Source organism: Zonotrichia albicollis, chromosome 10, assembly GCF_047830755.1.
Source record: "Zonotrichia albicollis isolate bZonAlb1 chromosome 10, bZonAlb1.hap1, whole genome shotgun sequence".
In the NCBI taxonomy this organism is placed as follows: domain Eukaryota; kingdom Metazoa; phylum Chordata; class Aves; order Passeriformes; family Passerellidae; genus Zonotrichia; species Zonotrichia albicollis.
Window position 1 is genome coordinate 6,753,227 of NC_133828.1, and position 17,158 is coordinate 6,770,384.

Genomic DNA, 17,158 nt, shown 5'->3' on the forward strand with positions numbered 1-17,158 from the left:
ATTGATTTCATCTTCCTCTAAATGGGAGGCAATATTAGAAAATGTCAATTGATATTTAAACATAAAGGGAAACATAAGCATCTCAGAAAATGTTTTCACATGACCTTTCTCCAACGGATTGAAAGTGATTTTGTGCTCATCTATGTTTTTTTTTATCTACAGTGAAAGTCCTGGTCTGTTATTCCAGTGTCAGCTAATTCCGAGAACATTTACCTATGGAACAGATAATTTCAGTTAAATATTACTTCTACAGGTGTATAAGTAGTGTGGAGTAGTTGTTTTTGAAGCAAGGTTCAGAAATGGACCTGATTTGTAAGACGGCCATCCTCTTTCTGTCGGTTTCTCTCAGCCTTGGCATAGACGGGGAATTGGCTCAGAATTTTATCACCATTGCTGGGCCTCTCCCCAGCGAGCTGGCAGAGAGATGGGGCCTGCAGGAGCAGGGCCCTGAATCCCAGGCTCCCCTGTGCCAGGCAGATGCGGCGGCTGCCGAGCTGCCCCGGTACCTGCGGCGGCTCCGAGCGCTGGGGGTGACGCACTGCGGGCTGGCCCTGCCGTGGGGCCGCGTCCTTCCCGGGGGCGATGCCGTGGCTGCCGATGGAGCCCGGGTGCGCTGCTACCGCCGGCTGCTGGAGGCCGTGGCTGCCGCGGGGCTCAGGGCCGTGCTGCTGCTGCACCGCGGGCCCGTCCCCGCCCTGAGCACGGCCAGGCCTTTCCATGAGCTCTTTGCGGAGTACGCGGATTTCAGCTTCCGTGCCTTCGGGGACCTGGTGGATGTGTGGCTCTCCTTCAGTGACCTGCCGCAGGTCCTTCAGAGCCTGCCCTACGCTGAGCCCCAGGAGCGGCTCCAGGCCGTGGCTGCTGCTCACAGAGCATTTTACTCCGTGCTCCATGAGCAAGTGTCACCAGCAGGTAAGGAGAGCAGGGTTTTTCCGTATGACTCGCTAATATTTTGTGGTTGCATTAAATGGCAACTGCTACGTGCAGTCTCTGTAGATATTTTTGTGTGCCTCTTCCTACCCACAAGGAAAGACCAAAACTTTTCTGAAATATACCTGAAACTTTGAAAAAACAAGGCACAGAAAGTCTAACTGTGAGGAAGTCTGCAGTGCCCCCTGTTCGACTTTCCTCATTGCAGACACTGGGGTTTGCAGTAATTAAATCCCAAATCTACCTGTGTTACACAGAGCAACAGAATTACACCTCTTCCATGATGGGTAGCTGGGATTTTCCAAGCAGATTCCTTCTTGGGTCTGCCTTCTTTGGTCTTTTCTCTCCCAGACAGACAACCAGTAGAGTTGGCTGAGTTATTATTTTTTTTCCCAACTTTTTAATTAGTTAATTAATTTTTAATTCTTGCATTTGTCAGGAATACTTTGTTGTACAGTTCACACTATCTGGTGATAGCCCTTAAAAGTTCCCCATATCCCCTCCTGCATCTCCTGTCCCTCCAACTTCTGTCTATTCCAACATCTCAAAACCATTCAGCGTAGAATGGATTAAAAAAAATAAAATTGTAGAACCGTCACAAAGGCATGAAAATTAGTAAAGATATTACTTATGCAGGGAGTAGAAGGGCATTTTATTTACAAAGGCTCTTTGAATGGTACCTTTGAATTTCTACCTTCTTCAGTTCTCCATTGAAATCACAGAGGGTATCCTGAAATCAACTACCTGGAGCAGTGCCTGGTGTTCCACAGTTTCAACAATTTAAAACTGGTTTTAAAATAACTGCAGTAAACTGAAATTTTTATTTGTCCTTAATATGTTATCAACAGACTGCCTCTTTCTTTCTCAAGGTGGAAAGCTGTCCATTGCTTTGGAAATGGTTGATGTCTTGGACAGTGCTTCATCAGAATTGCTTTCAGTTTCTCTTCAGGTAGCTCATAATATTTCGTCATTAAGGGAATATTTCTAAAATTATGTAAATTTGCCTTGATCTAGCTTTGGTTTTATGTATGGGATCAAATGACTTGTTGCAAGTTAAATAAGATTTTAGCAGGTTGACTAGTTAGTAAGCTTTAATTATTCAATTAGTCTGATTATGTGAAATCAATTATTTAAGAATTGTTTCAGCATCCTTTCTTGGCTGGTAGGCACTGATTAAGCTCCATGGAGACAAATTTGCTCTCCTAATTGGCAATGTCAGCAATGTACTTGCTAAATGACAAGGTGTCTCCAGAAAGTGTACCTGTTACCCCCTGCAGGGGTACTTAGTGCACCACCAAAGATATGGATACATTATCCTAATTAGCTGCTATTTAAAATATCTGCTGATTGTGGTAAAACCTAGACTGAGCTGTGCTAAAAGTACAGTGATGTAGTTGCACAGGGATGGCACAACACCGGGAAATGTAATCTCTGCAAAGGCAATGACATTCTTTCTTAAAGATCCAGGTCCCTGTTCATAGCTGTCCTCACCCAGAGGATGTTGATGTAGGTTGGAATGTACACATGACAGTGCAGGGTTTTCTGCTGTATTCATAATCCTTCAAAACTTAGAACCAGGTCAAGCAATGTTGTAGGATTTAAGCAAGGTGTGGTTTGTAGGGAGAGCAAAGATGAGCTGACTGGATAGAAGAGAACCTTGGACTGAAAAACAAACTAAAAGCTAATCAGTTTTATTCCAACTTCATCACCTGGTTTAACAAGAGATTGCCATCTGTTCCCTTGAGGTTGATGGCTGCTAGTGGGATAATTTAATCATTCCATACTTGTGCTACAGAATGATTACAGATTTCTGAAGTGGACTTTCAACCAAGGGTTTTATGAAGTTATATACCTGAACCACATAGTTATAAAGGTTTCTCTGATAAATCATAAACAGACATAAAGAAATGACCTGTAAATCATTAGTTTTCAATTAATAAAGTAGAGTTTAATGTAGTTAAGTTGTACTTTGTTTAGAAGGAGACATACAAAGCACATCTTCCCATACAGTATCCAGTTTGTGCTCTCTGTATTGTCCAGTGCTCCCATACAGCTGTATGGCTTCTTGCTCCAGCAATGTGTCTTTATCAAACCTTACACAGTTTTATGTATTTTTAATGTAATACTTTAAAAATATATCATTTTTCTCCAGCATGATTATTTTCCTTTTCTTTTTTCCAGGATTCAATAGACTTTGTGTCTCTTAACCTTCAGTATCACTGTGGAAATGAAATAGATTTTTACAAGAAAATGAGTGAATTCCAGGTAAAGTTATGCACAGGGTTAAAATGATAGCAGCAAACAACAGACCATAAATAGGTGCAGAATTTCATGTGCTGTGATGCATGTCTAAAGAGTTCTGATTTTCTGTGAAAGCTCAGGCAGCAGCTACATTAGGAAGCAGCTGCAAAGTGCTCATTTCTCTGTTGTTATTCTGACTTAGAAACTGTTATTGGAAAATGCTGGAAAGCATCATCTTGGTCAATGTTTATTATTGATGCATTAACAATTAGAATGGCAAAATTCTTTTATCTGGGACTGAACAACCTCTCTCACATGCTAAGTGTTTGATAACTAAGCTGTTAGACCAATAGCTAAGTACTGAAAGATATTAAACTCTGGCTTGAGCTCTACAGCGGTGCTACCAAACTTCACATTCCTCATCAGCAGGGGTAGAAATCATCAGGTGCCAGAAATGCTACTGAGGGGGAGTTTAGTAAAGGGTCAGATCTGGCAGCACCAACATCAGTGATGCTGTAGGCTGGTACCTATTATAACCAATATAAAATCTCTGGCAGTGAACTGCATTCTTAAAATTCATAGAGAAAGAGTCATCCAGCATCTGGGTAGCAGGATAAGGAGCTGCCCATTTAAAATGTAAAACATGCCAAGACAGGGTTTTACTAGCTGGCTGATGCTTCTCTTCATACTACTTTCTAATTTCTGGTTTGCAGAGTGTTTGGAAGGACAAAGATATCTTGGTTTCTAGTTTAAAGGTCCTTGACTGTGCCTCCATGGAAGAGCATCCTTTCATACCAGTAGCTGCCATTGCCACAGGTGAGTGATGTTTGAAGAGGAAGAGTTTTTTAGTTAAGATCTGCAGGAAGAGCAAATTCAAACTTAATTTTCCTCTACAATTAACTTGTAGAAGAAATTAAAAATCATCCAATCTAGGCTGCTGCTATTAGATGAAATAAGAGTTTTATATAGTATTTTTGGAGAATTAAGGATGGATGGTGAGTGTTGAGGGAGGGGAAGCAGGAAATCTTTTCCAGATCTTTTCATCAGCCTTAAATTGCAGAAAGAGAAGTTTAGGTTGGATATTGGGAAAAACTTCTTTCAAGATATAATTGTTTGTTACAAATAGTGTTATGCAGTCTATGGCATCTAAGACTGTATCCATCACTTACCATTTGTTTGTTTGCAGCAATTAATAAAGAAGAAGCACGTATGATTGGGTGTGACGTTAATGAATTCTTGGACTACTTACCTCATGATTTAAGGTACTATAAAAATACAGTAATACCATACATTACTATAATAGGATACAGTAACAAAACAGCTTCCTCTAGGAACCTATGTGCAGGCAGAAGCAAGATGTTTTAGGGGTAATGTCTGCTGTTGGCTGCTGAAAGGGCTGCAAAGGGCTGTTTTTCTGCTGAGCCCAGTCTGTTCCAATTACTTGCAATCCTCTAATCCTGTAATGTAATCCTCTTCCACTCTCTCATCCTTGGTTACCCAAATTGCACCTTCAAGCCAGTGGTAACAAGTACATTTTTCAAGCCTTCTGCTTTTTTCAACAGCAAAATGGTTATAAATAAACAAATCCAATAGAGTTGTCCTAGGGGAGAAGCCACTTGAGCTTATGGAAATGTGGGAGATGTCATGGTGCTGGGAGATGCTAAGGATTACAATGGCAGGAAACTCATGAAGCAGTTCTAGCATGGGAGATTGCTGCTCACTGCAAGGATTTTGTTTGCACCTCTGACCTAACTAATGGATGATGAGACTCTGCATGCAAAGAGCTGCTCTGCAGTTACCCACTGCCCTCCACCTTCATGTCCCAGCTGGGAGAGAGCAGTGCTAGATTGGTCAGATGTCAGAGGAACTATAAATGGCTTATGTGACCTGAATGGGAAACAAACTTCCTTTATACTCAGTGTTTGCAAGTTTTATGGCACTGACATCCTCCTTGGAGATTTTAACTTCTATTCATTATATTTGCAGTGAAACAAATACTCTACAGGAAAAGCCAGATGCTGTTCTTGCCCCTCGGTCCTCCTATCAAACAGTCTGGGAAATGTTTGCTCAACAGTCTGAATCAGAGAGGGATTCTTTCCTGCAAGATGTTTTCCCAAGTGGGTTCCTCTGGGGCGTGTCCACAGGTGCCTTTAACATTGAAGGAGCTTGGGCAGAGGATGGGAAAGGAGAGAGCATCTGGGACCAGTTTGGGCATGGGGGCCATGTCCAAATGAACCAAACAGCAGACGTGGCATGTGACAGCTACTATAAAACCAGCTATGACATTTACCTGCTTAGGGGTCTTCACCCCCAGCTGTACAAATTTTCTGTATCCTGGTCTAGAATTTTCCCTGCTGGCACCAACAAGACCATCAATTCCAAGGGTGTTGATTATTACAACCGCTTAATTGACCGCTTGGTAGACTCTAACATTGAGCCCATGGTGACTTTGTTCCACTGGGACCTGCCCCAGGCTCTGCAGGCTCTTGGTGGCTGGCAGAATGAAAGCATCATCGATGCTTTTGTGAGCTATGCAGATTTCTGCTTTTCCACCTTTGGGGACCGGGTCAGGCTCTGGGTTACGTTCCACGAGCCCTGGGTTACCAGCTACGCTGGCTATGGCACCGGAGAGCATCCTCCAGGAATCACTGACCCAGGAGCAGCATCTTACAAGGTAGGGGCACAGGAATAATTAGGATCCTGCAGCTACTCTGGTTGGGTTGTTTTCCATGATGGTTCTGTGCTTTAACTATGTTCAAACGTAATGTCGCCTCTGAGACAGCTATTTGATTGCTGAATTTACAATACTTGTTAAAAATGGGTTTGTTAACAGAGGCCTGGTGTTATTTTATTTTTCTATTCTAGGCTGATATGGATGGATAGTCAGATTCTTTTGCTTTTTCCAAAACTTACTACACTCCCTTGTCTATCATTAGTTTTGTCAAGGTGTTTTCTTTTGGATGGAGAGGACATTTTCACATGGCAATGAATAAACCCAAAGCTTAAGAGTTTTTGTGCAATGCAGTGTGACACATTTTCCTCTGCTTTCTGCTTGCCAGGTTGCTCACACAATTCTCAAGGCTCATGCCAAGGTCTGGCACTTGTATAACGACAAATACCGTTCTCAGCAACTGGGAAAGGTGGGGCTGGTGCTGAACTCAGACTGGGCTGAACCCAAGACTCCGGGCAGCTCCGAGGACGTGAGGGCATCTGAGAGGTACCTGCAGTTCATGCTTGGCTGGTTTGCTCACCCCATATTTGTTAATGGTGATTACCCAGATGTCCTGAAGGCTCAGATCCAGGAAGTGAACCAGCAGTGCTCCACAACAGTTGCACGACTGCCTGTGTTTACAGAGGAGGAGAAGTCCTCGGTGAAAGGGACTGCAGATTTCTTTGGCCTTTCCCATTACACTTCCCGCCTGGTCAGTGCCGGCGCTAACGGGATGTGCACAGCGGGCTACGAGAGCATTGGGAACTTCTCCTTGCATGTAGATCCTTCCTGGCCACAGGCTGCCTCTTCTTGGGTCCATGTGGTCCCTTGGGGATTAAGAAGGCTGCTGAAGTTTGTATCCCAGGAATACACAGGGTCAAAGATCCCAATATACATAGCAGGGAATGGTGTGCCCACAGGAGACACCGGGGATCTCCTCAATGACACTCTGCGAGTGGATTATTTCCGACGCTACATCGATGAGGCCCTGAAAGGTATGGAGGAACCAAATAATTTTATTTTATTTTAATCATGACAAGTGGTTAGTCTAGCCCTTCCATGGTGGTTAACTTTAAACATCACCACTTGCACAGTGATGTTAGGCCAGCCTCCTGTTGTGTAGGTAATGAGTGTGACTTCATATGCTTAAGCCTGTCTGGTATGCAGATATGGTGCTCTCCATTCTCTTTAGATATTGGAATGCATTTTTTTATATAAGGATTAATGCAGCCTGGACCCTAAGTTCAGTCCCTCTGTGAGGACACTGTTCATACACTCCAGTTCTCCTGGAGATGACTGGCCTAAAGGCTTTTGCCTGTAGACCTCTCATAAATTGGGGCTGAACTGCCTTTACCCCTTAATCAGACCTACATGGCAGTAACCACTTCAGACGGGAAAGATCTTCCTAACATTTCTACCTCAATCATTTTGAGAATGTTTAGGATATGCTTGTAGAATGTTCAAGTTATGCTTGTATCTTTGCAAGATGTGTACCTTTTGACATAAAAATAGTGTTAGTGGCAAGTTCTGGACTAACATAGAGAGCTGAGATTTCAAATAGAAATTTGACTGATGCTCTCTAGGTAGACTAAACAATACTGTCAGGAAAACATTAAATACGCTGTAATAAATATGTTGGTGATCAGTGTGTACAGCATTTGATCTGCTTGACCTAGATCTCAACATACTGCTAGAAGTGCTGAAAGAGCTACAGAAAACACAATTCAGTGTTGCTGTCAGGGCCCAGCAGAAGTAAAGAGGATGGGCTGCACAAGGGAGGGAACTTTTTTGAATAAGAGAGATTTAGTGCTTTTTTGTAAGCAATGTGAGAAGGGATGCTGGAGTTGCCTCTGCCGGTATTGGGTACACAGTTCAGCTAAAGGAGCTGTCTGTGCTCAGGGAATATGGGCAAGCACTAAATACCTGATTCAAAATCAGTGTTTCAGTTTAATTACTGTGTTAAATCTAAAAGTGAACCATACTCCTAAATTGATGAAATCTGCTTGAAAACAAGAGCAAAGGGGAAGGCATACCAGAGGCACAAGTGTCCTGTCCTCAGATACCTCTTGACAAATACTTCTTTTCTCACACATTTCTATCACTAAGCATTTCACCAGCTCCTATTACCGTGCTGGCTGCTGTTCCTACCAGATACTCCTAATTGTTAGGAAGTTGTTTTAGCCTTTAAAACCATATGTAAGTGCTTGGCTTGTCACACCTCTCCTTGGCTGTGGTGCTTCTGTAGTTCTGAGCTGTGTTCAGGAAATATTCAGGTGGGTAATTACCAGTGTTTTGTTTCTGTGGCAGCGGTGAAACTGGACGCCGTTGATGTCCGGTCCTACATTGCTCGATCCCTCCTTGATGGCTTTGAAGGCCCAGCAGGATACAGCCTAAAGTTTGGGCTGCATCACGTGAACTTTGAAGATAGCAACAGACCAAGGACTCCCAAGGCATCTGCTTACTTCTATTCCAGAGTTATTGAAAAAAACGGTTTTCCATCCCAAGCCTTGAGCAGATCTGCACCAGTGGTGTTTGACCAACCTGTGCCAGCGAAGCTGCCAAGTTTACCAGCATCAGAAGTTCCCTCCAAGGCAAAGGTTGTCTGGCAGAAGTTTTCATCCCAGACTGCCTTTGAAAGAGACATGTATTTCTATGGGACCTTCCCAGAGGATTTTACGTGGGGTGTGTCTTCCTCTGCCTACCAGATAGAGGGAGGTTGGGATGCTGATGGCAAAGGCCCCAGCATTTGGGATACCTTCACCCATGTCCCAGGAAATGTAAACAATAACGAAAATGGAGATATAGCTTGTGATAGCTACAACAAGGTGGAGGAAGATATTTACATGCTGAGAGCCTTAGGGGTAAAGAACTATCGCTTTTCCCTGTCCTGGCCTCGAATTTTCCCCACTGGAAGGAACAACTCAATCAACAGCCATGGAGTTGCATACTATAACAGTCTCATTGACGGACTGATTGCAAACAACATCACTCCAATTGTCACTCTCTACCACTGGGACCTACCACAAGCTCTCCAGGACATTGGTGGCTGGGAGAGCACCGAGCTGATTGACCTGTTTGACAGCTTTGCAGACTTCTGTTTCCAGACCTTTGGGGACAGGGTGAAGTTCTGGATTACCATCAATGAACCCAACGTCATTGCCCAGCTGAGCTACGGCGAAGGCTTGTTCCCACCCAATGTCAAGGAGCCCGGCAGCGCTCCCTACAGGGTTGCCCACATCTTACTGAAGGCTCATGCCAGGGTCTACCACACCTACGATGCCAAATACAGAGCGAGTCAGGGAGGGGTCATTGCCCTGTGCCCCTTCATTAGCTGGGCTGAGCCAAAGACACTGAGCGACCCCAGGGACATTGAAGCTGCTGACAGGTACCTGCAGTTTTTGGTGGGTTGGTTCACACACCCGATTTTCAAAAACGGCGACTACCCCGAGGTCATGAAGTGGAAAGTTGGGAACAGGAGCGAGCTCCAGAACCTGCCATCGTCGCGCCTGCCGGTCTTCACAGCGGAGGAGCGCGAATACATCCGGGGCACGGCAGACGTCTTCTGCTTCAACACCTACTCCTCCAAAATTGTGAGCCATTCAACAACACGTCTCACGCCCTTCTCTTATGAGTATGACCAGGAAGTTTCAGTAACAGTTGACAGCTCCTGGCCTTCCTCAGCTCTCCCTGACCATCGGCCTGTGGCCTGGGGTCTGAGGAGGGTACTGAACTGGATCAAAGAGGAATATGGAAACCCCCCAATCTATATCATTGAGAATGGCGTGGGGAAAAGAACCACATCAGATGTTGATGACAATGACAGGATATTTTACCACAAAACGTACATTGATGAAGCTTTAAAAGGTACCAGAATTTGCTTTTGTTCTGTGTTTTGTTCTGGTGTTGTGTGCCTCCTCTCTAGATTTCTGGTTACTTAATTTCTCTGAAGAGTACTTTTAAAAAGTGATTGATATCAGTCTTTAAATAGTCTGGACACAATATAGACATAGTGTTTGATTTTATGATCTCCTTTGCATGGTTGTGCTTTGTTTCCTATGAAGCTATGAAGATTCTCTCAATGATCTAGTTGACCAGTGCCACCTGTATGAAACTAGGAGCCTGTATGTGCTTGCATGTGAATTCCCTAGGGTTCATTTAATGTGTGATTATGGCACTGATGCTCTCTGGTTTTTTTTCTGGTCTTTCAGCTTACAAGGTGGACGGTGTTAATCTGAAAGGATACAACGCTTGGTCTCTGATGGATAACTTTGAATGGGTGGATGGTTATGGTCCAAGATTTGGATTGCACCAGATTGATTTTGACAACCCCAACAGGCCAAGGACGCCAAAGCGCTCTGCTGTGTACTATGCTGAAATCATCCGCAATAATGGCATCCCACTGCCCAAGGAAGATGAATTTTTATATGGAGAGTTTCCAGAGAACTTCCAGTGGAGTGTAGCAACTGCAGCTTACCAGGTCAGGAAACTGAGATGGACTCCTGAAGTATCTGTGGACAGTTAATTTATTGTATGGCACCAGAGAGAATAACAGGCTGAATTCTGCGCTTGGCTGAGACCTAAATTTGGGGTTGCTGATAATTCTTCTCGCATTTTCAATCACAGATTGAAGGAGCATGGAGAGCAGATGGGAAAGGACTTAGCATTTGGGACAAATATGCCCACACTCCCTTGAAAATCAGCAACAATGCGAATGGAGATGTAGCTTGTGACAGCTACCACAGGATTGAGGAGGATGTGGAAATGCTGAAAAGCCTCAAGGTGTCTCACTATCGCTTTTCCATCTCCTGGTCCCGTGTTCTCCCAGATGGGACCACCAGGTACATCAATGAGAAGGGACTGAACTACTATGAAAGGCTGATTGATGCCCTTCTGGCAGCCAACATTGTGCCTCAGGTAACTACACCCAGTAACTTTCAGGTTACTAAAAAATACCAAACCCCAAATCTGAGCTCAGAGCGACGTGTGTGTTTCCATCCTTACCCTCATTCACACAGAAATTGTTTTTCATGGGTTTTAATTACATTTTGTGAAGAAACATGGGGTATTGCATAGGCAAATGAACTTGGAATGTAGGGATGTGTTGAAATTACTACCCAGAAGGACCACAGTAAACCTACTTTTGGCTGTTTCCAATGGCCTTCTTGTCCCTTTACCTTGGAAATAGATTCCACAGGGACCTATGCAGGAATCTTTCAGACACTGAAGTGAGACTGAGTAATGCAGTTCCCAGGATCTTCCTTCTTCCCTTTCTTAGAGATGGATATAACTTTTTTTTTTCCCTGGAGTCAGGAAGCTCCACTGGTCAGTGTTATTTGTCACATCCAATGGACAGTGACCTCACCCCTGCATCAATCAGCCCCTTCAACACTGTTGAGTGACTTTGAGCCTTACCAGCCCAGACAGGTGTTCTAGTGGATTGTATTTCAGTTGAGAGTCAGTGCAGGTGCAGCAGTTCTTCACTGATGAGTTCTGGCTGTCACAAGGTGGTTTTTTGGTAAAAGCTTCATCTTCACTATTAGGCAGTCCCTGAAGAAACTGGCAAAAATGTATTTTATTGGGTGCATGCGTGATCACTGCATTAGGAACAGGTAACTGCAGATCAAAGCACAGTTTATTTGTGGTGAGAAAAGAATCTGAGTTACTATGAGATTGGCTGGTTGAGCCCTTTGTCCTCTCTCTTTCCCCACAGGTAACTCTCTATCACTGGGACCTCCCACAGGCGCTGCAGGACATTGGTGGGTGGGAGAATGATACTGTAGTTCAGAGGTTTAAGGAATATGCTGAGGTCCTTTTCCAGAGGCTGGGGGATAAAGTGAAATTTTGGATAACCTTCAATGAACCCTTCATCACTGCCTATCTTGGCTATGGCACTGGCACATCTGCTCCAGGTAAGACTGCTGGGCATAGCCTCAGAGCCCTCATGGCACTGTCAGCACAACTGTTTTATGCTGCAGCAGAGCAGTTCCTTGGGGCTTGCAAGGGTAGAACAAGGAAAATGGTGTGCTGTGGATAGATGGGGTTTAGATTGCTGTGGTGTGCTGAACAGGTCCTTCTTTTACTCTGCCTGTCACCTCCAAGTCTGGATTATACTCGCTGCCTGGAGCAGACCTTATTTCCAGACCAGCTCCAGGGACAGCAGAGAAGATTTATGGCCGAAGGAAGGCCCAGCTCAGCAGCAGGGTAGAACCAAAAGAGGGGATGTGAGCTGACCTGAACACACAGCTTTGTGCTTTCCAAACTGGCAGCAGCAGCCTGTTGCTGGCAGTCCATGTCCCACTCCAGAGGGAGGAGGGGGCAATGCAGGGTTGTGCTAACCTGGGAACAGCCCTGCTGGGGCTGGAAGGTGCTGCTCCACTGTCCATGCTGTTCCTGTCCCTGCAGGTATCTCGGACCGGCCAGGGCGCGCTCCCTACGTGGTGGGGCACAACCTGATCAAGGCACACGCTGAGGCCTGGCACCTCTACAATGAGACCTTCAGGGCCAGGCAGGGAGGGCTCATCTCCATCACCATCAACTCTGACTGGGCAGAACCACGCAACCCACACAGCCAGGAGGACGTTGAAGCTGCCAGACGGTTCATGCAGGTACAGAGACCCCTGGTCACAGCTCTCCCTGCTGCTCCAGGTGACACCCCCTCCTTGGGTGCTGGACATGCCCAGAACCCAGGTCAGCATCTCACTGAAGTGAAATGGTGAGGCAGAGGCATCACTGCAAGGAAATGTGTCCCCCTTTTATGGGGGCTGATCAAGAATGCAACAGAAATGAGACAAAACATGGTTGCAGTGACAAAAGCTTATTAAATTTACTGCTGTTATTTGGGCATCTCCTTGTATCTCTGTGTGCCTGTTGTAAATTCGAGTATCACCTACAAAGCAGCACATAGGAATGGCTAAATCCCAAGTTTTGATATATGATTTATCCTCCCTTATTTCCTGGTTTAGTTTTTTCTAGGTTGGTTTGCTCACCCCATTTTCAAAAATGGTGATTATAATGAAGTGATGAAAAGGAGGATTCGGGAACGAAGTCTGGCCCAGGGCCTGAGCGAGTCCCGGTAAGTGCCCAGGCACTCACCTGCTTTTGTTTCACTGGCTGTGCTGAATCATGCTTTTCTTACAGAAATGATACATTTCAATGATTCTATTCCAGTGTTACTGTAAAAAACCTTACTATATCCTCACAGAAAAATTCTAGTGTATATTTTCAGAGAATCAGAGAATGGTTTGTGTTGGAAGGGACCTTGAAGATCATTTAATTCCAATCTAGGCAGGGGGGCTTTATCTATTTCCTGTCTTTACCTCTCCTGCAAACTAAATTGATTAATATATCTTTGGGGTAATAAATTGTCAGCTCAGTGACACAGTAACTGCCCTGCTTTAGCCACAGTACTTTACTTGATGCCTGTGGTAAATTTAACTTTTCTTAAAACTATGTACTGAACTCATTGGTGCCTCTCAGTTACATTTCTTATTTTCCATTCCCAGTTCCCAGTAAGGAATTTCTCTCCTTCTGTTTGTGGTGCTAGTACCAGAGATCCCAGCATTACCCATGGATTGTGTGCAAAATGTAATCTCTGTTTTCTCTTGCAGACTTCCAGAATTTACTGAGAGTGAAAAACAAAGAATTAAAGGCACATATGACTTCTTTGGTCTAAATCATTATACCGCAGTTTTAGTATACAACCAAGACTATCCTACAGATGTTATGTCATATGACACTGATAGGTAAGAGATGGATGTAAATTATTGCTAAAGTAAAATCTGCACAGCTGGAGCTTGGGTTAACTGATAAGTGTAAATTTATAGCAAATAAAGCTCTGAGAGGTGTTTTAAGCTGTTATAAACCAATACTAGGGATAAGATAAGCAAGCAGTACCTGAGGTGCTGTTATTTTAACAAAAGTCCAGCAACAGCCTTTTTCTTATAGACATGAGGTGATGAACAGTATTTATCATATTTCCTGCCTCCAATCTGCAGTTTAAACTGTGAGGTGTTATCCTGGTTTATGCATACTGATCCATTTGGTATTAAACACTTTTAGGTCCCTCACTGCATTGGGTAAATGCAAGTTCAAAGCCTAAATAGCTAAATCACTTCATGGTTAAGTACAGATTAAGTCAAGATTTTTTATTTAGATACTAATCTCATTTCTCAACCTCAAAAAGCAAACAGTAGGAGCTTACTAGTTTTTGTAATGAAAATTCAGGTAATGGTGTGACCACCTGTGGGGATGAAATTGTCTCCATTCCAAAATGTTCCCACAGGGAATAGATGAAATTGGAAATAACTTTGCTTTGCTGGTACATCCCAGCCCCTTATAGCTTAACCCTCTAGGACAGTGGGCTCATTACATTCCTGCATGAAATGTCAAGGGCAATTTTGTGTGCTCAGGCATTGTGCCTTGAAAAGCAGAAGCAACGTTGTAGCATGCAGAGATTTGGAACCAACATCCCATTGGCAGCCACGATGGCTGATTTGCACAGAGTGTAATTGTAAATGAAAACATGAGCAGGGATTTTTAGGCTGGTGGGCACAGAGCTGCCTGGCAGTGGCACTGGCCCTGAGCAGTGTCCTCCTCCCCAGGGGCGTGGCCACAGTGACCGACCGCAGCTGGCTGAGCTCCGGGTCCTACTGGCTGAAGGTGACACCCTTTGGGTTCAGGAAGATCCTCAGGTGGATAAAGGAAGAGTACAACAACCCTCCCATTTATGTGACTGAAAATGGGGTCTCAGAAAGGGGAGCCTTTGAATTCAATGACACGTGGAGAATGCATTACTATCGGACCTACATTAATGAGGCACTGAAAGGTGAGAGTGAATATTGACATCTGGTCAGCCAAAGCTCTGGAGAGCAGCACTGGCTTTGCCACAAGACTGACGTGTATAAAGCAATATAAAAGAGCTGAAAGACCACTGCTACCACACTTGAAAGTTACAGTCACATGGGCTTCCTGAATCCACTTCCAAGAGCCTGGGGGTTTACCAAAAACTGCCCATAGATAGTCACAAATGTGCCAGGAAAGATGATCTAAAGGACAAGAACAAACCCTGGGTTTAGTGGGGTATCCTGCAGGTTCCTTGGTTTGCTGCACCTGCTGAGAGAGGTACAACTACCTGATAAACTCCTTCTAGTCTGACTACTGCTGTGTCTAAAACATAATATTTAAAAAAAAAAAACAACAGTAAAACCCCAATGCCCAAACTGGTTTCAGTTACAGCAGTGGTCAAACATCTTCAGGAAAGGGCTTTTCCAGTTTGCTTTTCTGATGTACTGGGAGCAGCCAGGTGTTCAGGCATTTACTGCCTTGCAAAGGCCCCACAAACACTTGTTTAGGCAATGGTTGCATTTTGATGGATTTTCTTCTCTATTCCTAAACCTTTGTTTCTTGTACCAAAGTTCTGACTTCTGGAGCAGAGAAAAGCAGTGTCCAGTCCTGGGCACTGATGAACCTGCTGTGTGCCATGTGTGGGTGTTCTGGAGCACCTTCCTGCCTGGCTGGCCAAGGGGTGACCACTGACCTGTTCTCTCTTCTCTCTGCTGCTGCCTGCAGCCGTTGTGCTCGACGGTGTCGATCTGCGGGGCTACACTGCGTGGTCACTGATGGACAACCTGGAGTGGGCAGCAGGTTATGAGGAGAAGTTTGGGCTCTACCATGTGAATTTCTCTGACCCTGCCTTGCCACGGCGCCCCAAGGCCTCAGCCAAGTATTACTCACAGATCATGAACTGCAATGGCTTTCCAGACCCAGCTACAGGCCCACATCCCTGTCTGGGAGAGGAGCCAGAAGGTAAGTGACACAGCAGAAATGGTGCCTGTGTGTTTGCATCTAATCCTAATCCTAAAAGAGTTCCAGAATCCTAAGGTTTTTAGAGACACCACCCTTTTCTGCAATAGTTTTTTTTAAAGACTGCAGTTAATGTCAGTTCCCTATGCAAAACCAGACTAACAACCAAACCTTGTGCAAGAGAACCTCAATACATGCTTAAGAATGTAGCAAAAGTTACTCCATTAGACTTTACTCCAGCAGAACTGGCCAAGGTGTTTTCCAAACCACACATATGCAATATTCCCACAAGATTGTTTAAAAAAAATTTTGAATACTTTATACAAATCGTCATTTTGGGTAAGGCTTTGGAAATACCAATTCTTTTGTCATTTGTGTCTTCTCCACTGAAGCAGTACAATGAAAAGCAACCAGTGTTAGGTGGGGGTTTGGGAATGAGAACACTCACCTGTGCTATCAGGAATTGCACCATCAGCCTCAGCTGTGCCTTTACTCTGAGCTAGAATTGTATCAATCCCTGCTCCTGCCAGAGCATTGAAGAGAGGAGTTACAGGCTGGTGGAGGCAGGAGCAGCAGTGCCACAGCTGCAAGGAACAGGCTCTGCACTGACCCTTTCTCATTGTTTTCCCATTCAGTGACACCAACATCGACACCAACACCGACACCAACACCGACACCAACACCAACACCGACACCAACACCGACACCAACACCGACACCGACAGACGCCGCTCCAGGAGCAGCTGACAGCGTGAGCTTTTTGGGATTGGATTTGACATCCCAAGGGGCAGAAATAGCACTCTATGTGCTTTTTGCTCTTTCTATAGTTGGAGCACTGAGCTTGGCTCTTTTTGCATACAAATACGGAAAATTGTCCAAAAGATCCCATAAACAACCCCACATGGAACTTAGTAGTAAACTGTAATATTTCCACCTCATAAACCCTTTGTTTGGTTTGTTTTTTCTTTAAAAAAGTCTATACCAATAGGAAAAGGAACTACTGCTTTGCAGTATTGCAGCTTTCTGTCTTACCTCAGATGGTTCCCCAGCATTTTGTTATTTTTCAATTTAAAAAGCGGGAGGAAAATTATTTTTCTATGTGACCTGTCTCTTTTGTCCATGGGCATTACTGATTTGATTTCTTAAAGATCAAAATAAAATTGGTTGTTCCTGTCTGCATATAAAGATTCTGAACATCAGCTGGCATCTGTCCTTGCTTCATCATCATCATCATCAACAGTTCTGAAAGGACCCCTGGAAGTTCTCCTGCTTCTCAGAATTTTAAGACAAATTAGTGTCTCTCCTGGTGAAAACTGTTATACTGCAGCTACTGTACAGATTGGATGTTCACCCCCTTTTTCCTTTATTACATGTACATTAAAGTCATTTAATCTGGAACAGCTGTATTTTAAATTTCAGTGCATGATCCTGCTTGCTTTCCTTGTGATACCAGCACATCAGAGGAACTTCACAAGG

At 44.3% G+C, this 17,158-nt stretch overlaps 1 protein-coding gene across 1 annotated transcript; it reads left to right on the forward strand.

Annotated features, from left to right (window-relative positions):
* Window positions 1–273: 273 nt before the first annotated feature.
* Window positions 274–17,080, forward strand: LOC102069527 (lactase/phlorizin hydrolase). Its single transcript, XM_026793989.2, has 17 exons — window positions 274–912; window positions 1,800–1,879; window positions 3,112–3,195; window positions 3,885–3,987; window positions 4,358–4,433; window positions 5,158–5,845; window positions 6,231–6,876; window positions 8,189–9,745; window positions 10,090–10,358; window positions 10,505–10,795; window positions 11,592–11,790; window positions 12,284–12,486; window positions 12,844–12,953; window positions 13,489–13,623; window positions 14,482–14,705; window positions 15,449–15,685; window positions 16,396–17,080. The coding sequence occupies exons 1-17, from the start codon at window positions 300–302 to the stop codon at window positions 16,605–16,607; spliced, it is 5,727 nt and encodes a 1,908-aa protein (XP_026649790.2). The 5' UTR covers window positions 274–299; the 3' UTR covers window positions 16,608–17,080.
* The last annotated feature ends 78 nt before the right edge of the window (window positions 17,081–17,158 follow it).

What these genes read in the sequence shown, in the direction of transcription:
- LOC102069527 (XM_026793989.2), top strand. Translation starts at nt 300, where the DNA reads ATGGACCTGATTTGTAAGACGGCCATCCTCTTTCTGTCGGTTTCTCTC. An exon ending in CATCGATGAGGCCCTGAAAG is followed by an intron (nt 6,877 to 8,188) that starts GTATGGAGGAAC and finishes TTTCTGTGGCAG; the next exon opens with CGGTGAAACTGGACGCCGTT. An exon ending in CAGGGCCTGAGCGAGTCCCG is followed by an intron (nt 12,954 to 13,488) that starts GTAAGTGCCCAG and finishes TTTCTCTTGCAG; the next exon opens with ACTTCCAGAATTTACTGAGA.